This window comes from Schistocerca piceifrons, chromosome 5 (assembly GCF_021461385.2).
Source record: "Schistocerca piceifrons isolate TAMUIC-IGC-003096 chromosome 5, iqSchPice1.1, whole genome shotgun sequence".
Lineage (NCBI taxonomy): Eukaryota > Metazoa > Arthropoda > Insecta > Orthoptera > Acrididae > Schistocerca > Schistocerca piceifrons.
Window position 1 is genome coordinate 201,436,562 of NC_060142.1, and position 11,111 is coordinate 201,447,672.

The 11,111-nt window shown below is 40.9% G+C and overlaps 1 protein-coding gene across 5 annotated transcripts in view; it reads right to left on the bottom strand.

Moving 5' to 3' along the window:
- Positions 1–2,258: 2,258 nt before the first annotated feature.
- LOC124798456 (cytosolic carboxypeptidase 1-like) overlaps positions 2,259–11,111 on the bottom strand; it is a 503,581-nt gene continuing 494,728 nt past the window's right edge. For 2 of the 5 annotated variants that reach the window (XM_047261878.1, XM_047261877.1), the window contains one exon: positions 2,260–2,661. In XM_047261878.1, the coding sequence (XP_047117834.1) occupies positions 2,656–2,661 (6 nt within the window). In that variant the 3' untranslated portion in view covers positions 2,260–2,655. Of the gene's footprint in view, positions 2,662–11,111 lie in introns of all 5 variants that reach the window. The other 3 variants (XM_047261876.1, XM_047261875.1, XM_047261879.1) reach the window with 2 other exon arrangements.

Consider the following 11,111-nt stretch of genomic DNA (forward strand, 5'->3'; position numbering starts at 1 on the left):
GTCTACATCCATTATTGTAGATCTAAAATCGAAGTTAGGCACTAAGTTTTCAGACTGCCCACTAGATGACAACACATCCAGAGGAAGTAATACTCACACAGATAAATACCATTCCTTCCAAGTCTTACATGCCTATGGAGGAGGCCTTCTTGCATGCTTCCCACTGACTGACATCTGCTTACTCCATATTCATACAGCACTTCTTGTGAGAGCTATGTAACGAACCCATTTTCTCTAGACATTCTTTGATTAAAATCAATATTATTGTTATTTTTATTATTATTAGTTCTATTATTATTATTATTATTGTGCTCACACAATTACTGCGTGTAGTAGTAATTCTTTTCTTACAGCTTTCCATAGAATTATTAGTTTGTGTGTAAGCTTTTGAAGACAGACAGACAGTTGCTAATTCAGCAGCCCATTTCTTGCTGGCAGGAAGAAAAGCACAATATGTAATCATTGCTGTATATGCCACTATATCAATTACTTCAACAGAATGAGTATTTACTTTGTTTCACTTAATAATTTCCACCAAAATAATAGATTTACACACACACACACACACACACACACACACACAGTGAGAGAGCCAGGAGTGCCATTTGACACCTTGATAGGGTAGGGTAGGTGTCATGTCAGAAGGGGTGGATAGAGGGACAGAGAGCTCGTAGGCGGGAAGAGTGGTTGAGGATTGGCAGCTATCAGCTTGGAGGGAGGTTGCTGGCTAGGAATGTGAGAGGTAGGAGTGGCAGATGTGCAAGCTAGGCATGTGATGTAAAGATGTCAGAGCCAGTGAGTAACAGTGCACAATAAATGTGACAAGGGGAGAGGAGCTTGGAGTGGGTCATAGGACAAAGGAAGAGGAGCTATCACCCTCTCCCAATTCACCTCTTCTGGTCATCTTCACTGTACGCTGCTCCCCTCCACTCACCCACCCCCATTCCTGCTCCGATACCTGTGCATCACAATGCCTAGCCCACGCACCTACCACTCCTCCCTACCACACTCGTAACCAGCAAACCGGCTGGTCCCTCCAAGTCACTAGCTCTCTCTCTCTCTCTCTCTCTCTCTCTCTCTCTAAACCCTCCCCACGTACCACTACTCCAACCCAACCCCACCCTAGTCATCCTGCCGAACTGCACTCCTGGCACTGTGTGTCCAGCAGGTACTATGTAGGGGCACAGATCACAGATCTGCATGCGCACTTTTGTTCATGAGTGTGTACCCTAGTTTGAGAAAGGATTTACTCTGCAAGATAGCAATTTTTTTCTGTCTTTCTTGTGTGTTCATGTTGAAGATTCAATGTTTTGATTTTTGGTGAGTTGCCTCCTTTACTGTGAATGTATTTACATTCTACCAGAACTTTCTTACTACAATTTTGCAAGACAATCATGATAATTACCACAAACAATACTTTTTTGTCTGTGAATGAATTGTTCTTGTGAAATAATACATGGGGTGTGATTCCGATCAGTGTTCACAAACTGCAATGATAGTTTCTTAAAAAAAAAAAAAAATGCATTTCACTATTTGCTCTTTACAATGTGACAATTTACATTGTGATCTCTCTATGTATTAGTATTAGCTTCAATCCCTGCATCATGATATCTTCTTGTGGCATCTTCTTGTAGTGGTAAAAATCACTTATTCCTTTTTCAGTTTGCTGCATCCTTCAAGATGGGAAGTGTCATAAGCACCTCCTACTTATTGTTTCGTCTGTCTGACCAGACGACAGAACCTATACTAGTCATATAGAGGTAGATTGTGTGTGTGTGTGTGTGTGTGTGTGTGTGTGTGTGTGTGTGTGTGTCTCCATCTGCATTTGATGAAGAACTTAGGTGACAACTTAATAATACCCAAAAATATACTTTCAAATGTTCCTGTTTGCCATTCGATCCTTCTTCGAAGTGGTGAATAGTTGTCTATCCTACTTCATATTATTGCAACTACAGAAAATCTATGAGGTGCTATCAAATTCATTCTTATTATGTAGAACCTTCCATGTAAGTAAGAAACACAATCATTTGATACAAGGAAAGGAAGCAAAGTTATTACTTAACACAAAAGAAAATAGCATGTATCTCTCAGTTTTGTAACCAATGGTTCTTTCTCTGGAACCAAAATATAAATGTTACATGAAATTCAAAGGAAGAGGTGGGGGAGAAAATGTCACAAACAATTATGAATCTATATAGGTTGTAGAATACTGCAATAGTGCCTTGACAGCTATAATATAAATACACAGTACACACATACTTGTTTTATTCCTTGGAAGCATAAAATGGAAATATTGAACTACTTCATCTATAACAGAGATATTAGTGGACGAGGTATCAGAAGTGCAACAACAACAAACAAAAACAATATTTCACTACACAAGTATTCCCACAAGCTATTCTTTTTGAAATGCACTGAACAATCGAAGGATTTATACATTTGCACATCCCATTGAAACACTATACAAAAGACAAATAATTTTTGAACACACTGACAAGGTACATATTAGTTAATATATAAAAACCAAACATTCACATGTTTTGATAGCTGCAATCAGGCACCTAGCTATGATATTCTTCATCATCAAATTCACTACTGTCACTATGGTCTGGAGAATCACTAGCTGCATCTTCTTGGCTTCCAGGCGAAAGTATTTCACACCTGGAAAAAATAAGAAATCGACAAATTAATTGTATTTCAGTTCAGTTGGCAATTTCCACATTAATGGATGTTATATTGAAAGAAAGTATCATTTATAAACAACTGAAGGAGTAACATTGTCGATAGACAGACATAAATAAGACTCAACTTGTGGCTATGCTTTTTGGTCCTTCCTCGGAGCAAAGAGACTAATAGACTAATACCACAGAGTGTGTGTTCCTCCCCCTCCTTCCCACTTAAAAGCAAACATTTACATATGTGAACAGTTAGCTGGTGTCATACCCTTGCAAAAGACAGAAGTTGGAGAGGAGTTGATGTGTAACATAACTGTTTCCACAAGTGACCTTGATGGCCTCTGACGGCACAGGATACGGCTGTGATGGAAACAGAATAGGTGTGCTGGGTAGATGCTTGGGACAGTTTGTGCACATGGGTCTTTCACAGGGACATGACCTCTATGGCAAGGGATTGGGAGTAAGAGTGGAGTCAAAATGCATAGCAAAATACTACATTGTGAGGGAATGGAAGAACTGAGCAGTAACGCGGAAACAGCAAAGAATAATCAAATGGTGGAGAATCAGCAGCCAATGTACAGAAAGAGAACATGGAGACTGGATTGCAGGCTTTTTGCTGTAACTACCAATTTTGCATGTGCACAGCTCCACATTTTGAGCATGACGTTCGTGCTTGATTTGGTCACTCGAAGCCACCCGGCCTGCTAATACAGAAACAGCTGCATATGCAGCCTGCTGGCTGTGCCCACTGTTGTAATATAGAACTGAAGTATTGTATTGTACCTTGTCTTCTGGGAGTATGTATTGTTCAAGCAATAAATTACAGGGTTCTTGGGTCAGAACACTTTTTGGCGATGAGGATGGGATTTGAGTCCATGTGTTCCAATTCAATCACTAGTCCTTTGAGTTTACTTTTCATGGAGGCAGTGCTTAAATCCCTTCTTGAGCAACAGCAGGTGCAGACAGTTGCTATATCTACTTTAGCTACTACACTGGTATAACCTGTGGTTCTGCCAACAACATATCCACTGCAGTTCCCTGCGTGCGATGATGCAGCAGAAGACTGGGGTGCTTCTAATAAATGCCCATGGCAACATTTCCAGGCATTTAGGGTAACAGATTTAAACGTTTGCAAGGCCCTTTTTTCTGTCAGGGATTTCACCTCACAGGTATCAGTTGTTGTGGAAGCTCGGCCCTTTACAAGAATCTCCAAGTCTTTCTTTTGATCTGATATGAGAGTTACTTTCTACCTATCACTGAAAATATACTTGGTTACTGCTACTCGTGTGCAGTTTTACCAGTACCTAAAGTAGCCAAAACAGTCATACAAGGCATTGGCAGCTGGACTACATGGACTTAGCTGCTGTTGTATTTTGTGACAAACATTCATAAGGAATCCTGTGCTGATCAGAAGGTTTGTGATGCAATCATACTGTTTGCTCCTGGTAGGGAAGTTCAAGAGTGAGCTTAGGGCATTAGTGAACATAGCTCAGTCATTTGAAGTTTCATTGGCTGCAGGTGGCCAGATAGAGGCCTGGTCTGAAGTTTCAGAAATCAATTGCTCTCACCCCTTCCAGCCTTCAGTCAGTTTGAAAGGAAACACACACACTATAGCAGCATTCCAGCAGACATCTCAGCATCATATAAGTAATCGGCATTTGTGACAACAGTCAGAGTCACAACAGTGACAGCTTCGTGCTCTACTGCCTTCATACCAATACTGTTTCATTCAACACCAATGGACAGCAAGTCCCAAGCAGTGTAACGTGTAATAAGTGCCATAAGAAAGGACATGTTGCTTCTGTATGTAACTCCTTTCCAAATCTGAGCGAGGATGAAATGAACATGGACTGAACAATGTGTCAGCAGTGATGGTGGTTCAAAGGAAGTTACACATTGAAGTGCGTGTGTTTGACAAGTCATTGAGAATGCAGGTGGACATGGGTGCAGCAGCAGTATTGCTGGATTCTCAGACTTAAGTGGACTTGTATTCTCCCCCTGTAACTCCAGTGTCACAGAGGCTGGCTAGTTATAACAAATAACAGAATCCCATTCTTGGACATTTTTCTGCACCTGTGACTTACAAGGCTATCGTTCATTCATTAACATTCCTGGCTGTGGACAATGCTTACACTGAAAATCTGTTTGATTTGGGCCCTTTTAAACTGTTTGGATTCTCCATTGATGATGAAGAGTATTTTGTTTCTAGTGCCAAATATTCCTCTCTATTTTCTCCAGAACTGGGTTCTGCTACAGAATTTCAAGCTTATATTACAATGAAATAGTCTGCTCGCCCTGTTTTTTCCAGGCTCACCCGGTATTGGTAACTTTACAGGATCAGGTAAAAGCAGAATTGGATCATCTTCAATGCCTTGACGTTATTTGACCTCTTTCTTCCAGTGAAGGATCAGCACCTCTGGTGATAGTCAAAAAACCTACCAGTGAATAACACCTCTGTGATAATTTTTTAAAACTCTATTAATGCACAGTCAATCATTGATACCTATCCTTTACCACGCCCTGACTGGCTATTAGCAAATTATTGCTGGGAGGAGTGGCACTATTTTCCGAAGATTGACTTGGGAGAGGCATATTTACAGTTGCCACTCAGTGAGGAATCCAAACTACTTCTAGTTGTCAATACCCCATTTGGGCTTTATCGATACCAGCGTTTGCCTTTTGGTATGGCAAATGCATCAGCTACTTTTCAACGCTTTCTAGAGCAACTTATTACATCAGTTTCAGGCCACATCAACTACTTAGATAATATAGTAACATCTGGTGCCTCTCCAGAGGAACATTTGCAGAACCTTCATGCTCTGTTTTCTGTTTCACAGTCGGCAGAGTTAAAGTTCAATATGGATGAGACACAGTCTTTTCAACCATCCATTATTTATTTGGGTTTTGAAGTGTCACACACTGGCATTAAACCACTGCTCCAGCATACTGATGCTATTGCCATGTTTCCACACCCCACATACATCAAGGAGTTACAGGTATTTTTAGGCAAAATTGTGTACTATCACAAATTCAATCTGGAGGCTGCTACTGTGGTACGACCTCTCCACACATTATTATACAGATGTTCCTTTCCACTGGTTACTAGCTTGTGACCGGGCATACAAGTTTTTGAAACCTAAGTTGCAATCAGCTCCTTGTTTGGTCACTTTTTCAGCAGTGCCCGCACTTTTAAAATTGCAGCCACAGTGGCTGAGGAACCTGTTTTAAATAAGGTTACCTGTTTTGCTTTGTACAACAGCTGGCTGGACTAACCTCTGGGCCATGCTTCTGATCCTTTGAGAAATTATTTTGTATTACAAAAATATCCTTCTGTATGGGGCAGAGTGCTGCTGTCAGCTACAGAGGACACCGCTCCTCAGGTTGTAGTTAAGTCCTCCCTTTGATGTGAGGTTATGCATTTATTACATGTGGACCACTGGGATGTGTCACATACAAAAACGTTGGCATGCAGTCTCCTTTTTGGCCAGGCACTGATAGGGAAATAGTGTGAGTTGTTGCAACCTGCCCTCAGTGTGCCAACCATCAGGTGGATTCCTGTCGTCCTTTGTCATAGTGGCTAGATCCACAGCCTCCTTGGAAAATAATTAATGTAGATTTTACGGGACCTTTTTTGAAATTCTACTGGCTTGTAATTGATGCTTGTTCTGAGTTTCTGTATGTGATATATTGTCTGCCTACTTCTGCAGTGACAACAATTTCTCCTTTGTCAAAAATTTTTGCGATGGAAAAACATCTTCCATATACGTCATTACTGACAATGACACCCAGTTCACATCTGACGAATCTGAAGATTTTTTTTTTTTTAAATGTGGTGTTCACCATCTCATGGCTGCTCCTTTCCACCCTCAATCAAGACTCAGATGAAAAACATGTTTTGGAAGTGTTACCAGAAGTATTTCTGGTAAAACTGTTGCACAGTCATCAGCCTCAGACTCTGTTACATCTGCTTCATCTGATGCCAGCCCATCTGACAGCACCAGCACCACAATACTTCTAGTCTGTCACAGCTGTTTGTGCCATCGGCCAAAATGAGTGCCGGTAGTAATCAAGAGTACCTGTGACCAATACTTCTGCGTCATCCGCATGGCTGAGGAGAGGGCATCGTGACACATTAACCCACCACAACCTCACTTGGGTGGCTGCGCATCAGGTGCACCTCCGCCAGCCCCTTGTGGCCAGTGATCTCACCTCCTCCATAGTTACTGGTGGTGTTTTCACAACTGTCTCCTCTGTTGTGGGTGCCCCTTCAGCTGTCTGGGGTCACGACGGGACCTCAGTCCCCGCACTGTCAGAGTCAATAAGGCCGTACGATCATTTCTCCACTGCTGTTGCCTCCATTGCAGCTAGTGTTGCCTGTCACACTGCCTTCACTTCAACCTCCTTCCCTGGATATGGATGCTGCACCTGTGTCACTTGTCCTACCATATGGCATCTCACAGGGGGTGGGTGGGTGCCGCACCTGTAAATGCTCACGCCAATTCCAACCCTGTGCGCTGGTGGCAGTGTGTCACCTGACTCAACAACTTACATCGAGTACAGAAGAAATGGATGTGATCACAGTGCTCACTTCTTTGCAAAGGAAGATGAGTGCTGTAACTACCAATTATGTGCGTGCGCTGCTTCATAGTTCATGTGCGAAGTTTGTGCTTGATTCAGCCAATAAAGGCCACCCAGCCTGCTAATATGACAGCAACTGTGTGCACAGCCTGTCAGCTGCACCCCCTGTTGGGACTAATAAATATACAGGGTGTTACAAAAAGGTACGGCCAAACTTTCAGGAAACATTCCTCACGCACAAATAAAGAAAAGATGTTATGAGGACATGTGTCCGGAAACGCTTAATTTCCATGTTAGAGTTCATTTTAGTTTCATCAGTATGTACTGTACTTCCTCGATTTACCGCCAGTTGGCCCAATTGAAGGAAGGTAATGTTGACTTCGGTGCTTGTGATGACATGCGACTCATTGCTCTACAGTACTAGCATCAAGCACATCAGTACGTAGCATCAACAAGTTAGTGTTCATCACGAACGTGGTTTTGCAGTCAGTGCAATGTTTACAAATGCGGAGTTGGCAGATGCCCATTTGATGTATGGATTAGCACAGGGCAATAGCCATGGCGCGGTGCATTTGTATCGAGACAGATTTCCAGAATGAAGGTGTCCCAACAGGAAGACGTTCGAAGCAATTGATCGACGTCTTAGGGAGCACGGAACATTCCAGCCTATGACTCGCGACTGGGAAAGACCTAGAATGATGAGGACACCTGCAATGGATGAGGCAATTCTTCGTGCAGTTGATGATAACCCTAATGTCAGCGTCAGAGAAGTTGCTGCTGTACAAATGAGGCTTCATTCCAACGTGATCAAATTGTAAATTTTTACAATCAACATGTGTGGGCTGATGAGAATCCACACGCAATTGTGCAATCACGTCATCAACACAGATTTTCTGTGAGTGTTTGGGCAGGCATTGTTGGTGATGTCTTGATTGGGCCCCATGTTCTTCCACCTACGCTCAATGGAGCACGTTATCATGATTTCATACGGGATACTCTACTTGTGTTGCTAGAACATGTGCCTTTACAAGTACGACACAACATGTGGTTCATGCACGATGGAGCTCCTGCACATTTCAGTCAAAGTGTTCTTACGCTTCTCAACAACAGATTCGGTGACCGATGGATTGGTAGAGGCGGACCAATTCCATGGCCTCCACGCTCTTCTGACCTCAACCCTCTTGACTTTCATTTATGGGGGCATTTGAAAGCTCTTGTCTACGCAACCCCGGTACCAAATGTAGAGACTCTTCATGTTCATATTGTGGACGGCTGTGATACAATACGCCATTCTCCAGGGCTCCATCAGCGCATCAGGGCATCAGGGATTCCATGCGACAGAGGGTGGATGCATGTATCCTCACTAACGGAGGACATTTTGAACATTTCCTGTAACAAAGTGTTTGAAGTCACGCTGGTACGTTCTGTTGCTATGTGTTTCCATTCCATGATTAATGTGATTTGAAGAGAAGTAATAAAATTAGCTCTACCATGGAAAGTAAGCGTTTCCGGACACATGCCCACGTAACCTATTTTCTTTCTTTGTGTGTGAGGAATGTTTCCTGAAAGTTTGGCCGTACCTTTTTGTAACACCCTGTATAGGCTAGAGCACAAGACTCTGCCAGCCACTTGTGTATTGCTAATTGTATTATAGCTTGTCTACCATGTGTATGTACTGTTTGAGCAAAAAATTAGTGTTCTTGGATTAGAACACATTTTCAGTATCATTTATTCTCCTTCCATTAGGCCATTGTCTTCACCTTTTGTGATCTCCCTGAATCCAGCAATGATCTGTTTGTAACCTGGCTAAGTTCACAAAGTGAATATGTGTACATGAGTATTGCATTTCAGTGACTTCTCTTGCCAACAGCATATACAGCTGGCACATGTAGAAGAAATATCTTCACAAAATGAACCAGCATCCTGGCCCACCAGACACAGACTTATTAGTTCAGAACCACTTTGAAGAAAACTAGAACATTTAGTAGGTAATCACTATTAGCAATCCATCCCCCCCCCCCCCCCCAATCCTGATCTAATACTACTTAAACTCTTTGCTCCCATCTACCATGTATCATCAAAAATATAAATCATGAAATAAAAAACCTTCAAAATTATGGTTTACGACATGAAAATTTTTCCACTGAACTCTTCCATTTCTAGACAAAAATGAATAAGAAATGGGAAACACACTGAGTAATATAAAAAGCAAATGGCCCTGAGCAGCAGAAGTGGGATGAAGAAGAGGGTGATGTGTGCAGCAAAGCATAAAGAAAAGTGTGATTTTTTGTGGACACAGAAATTAACTCTTCTTGTTATCATTAACAGGAGATACTATAGTGGATACTAGCAGAGTACCCGGCATTGCCCAGGTATTTATTTACAGCTGTCCATACACACATATGCCACAAAGTGTCTGACCTTGTGCTTAATGTTTATGATGTCATATCTCTTGAACTCTGTGTTGTACAATATTATAATTTCATAGGAACATTTAGTGGTATGTGTGGATACTGTCTGCACAATGTGTTGTCAATAGAGCTAGTAGCGACAAAGTAATAAATTTAAATGTCACACATGATGCAGCAATTTTCCCTGCATCTCATTGTTTATGACCTCTTACCTCATGAACTGTGTGTTATCCAAGGATATAATTTTGCAGTTACATTCAGTGGTATACGTGCATGCCATCTGCAAAGTGTGTCATTAATAGTAATGTTATGCCTCATGCTGTACTTTTACTGCATGAACAGCAGAAAAGTAGTATGCAACAAACATTTTTCCTTTCATCACTTTGTAGGGGTTGTCAGTGAGATAACATTTTATAAAGATTTGAAATTATGCATAAAATTTGTTGCAAGTTGCTAAGAAGCGGTCTCATACTCAAATACTGAGTGAATCAAGTTGGGAAGTCACACATTGTGGGCTATGCTTCTTTTCACTCGCACCCCTGTGATATGTATGAGGGTGCTTTCTATCCCATAATTATAGTCGCTTGACAGTAAGATATATTTGTACATTTGTACCAAGTTTAATTGAAATAGGTCCAGTCATTTAGGAGGAGATGTAGAACATACATGCATGCATGCAAGCATACTTACGCTTACACGCACGCGCGTGGATTAAAAGTCAAGAAAGATTTTATATTCACAAACAAACTGGAACTCTGCTTGTGAGTGTAATTTTATCCTACCGATTGTGTTTACTACTTGTTTTATTAATCTTTGTTTATTGTCCTTATGGAAACTAATGTAATAATGAACTAAATGTTTCTGACTCGTTCCACATCCATGTGTTAAAATGCATAACTGGATCTATGGAATACATATTGCAATAAATAAAAAAAATAAATACCTACCAAATTATAATTTACTAAACTCTGGCAAACTAGAATAGAAAAAGCAAGCCAATAAAGTAATTATTAGATCTACTTTTTTGTGCATTTGGTAGCAATCAATATATAATTTTGCTGACCTGAAATATGGAGTATATGAATAGCCATGTATAAAAAATTTAAATATGGTGTGGTAAAAACACTCTGTCATCTTTTGACTCTGCATTTTCATTACAATAATGATCACACTGTTGATTAATTTTGCACGCCTGAAGGTTCTGCTTCTTTATGGAATCTATAGATCACCATAAATGAATGCTTCAGATACATTAGTCACCCAGACACTCACAAAGCAGTCACATTACGAACTATATCAGTCTAGGCAGTTAAAACCCTTTTACCACTAAATTTCATCCAAAAAAGCAGACACAATAAAATATTAACCAAAGGCTAACAAAATAACAGCATTCAATATGTGTCATATTTTTTCTTTAATAGATGTGTAAACTTCAAATTGTTTCATT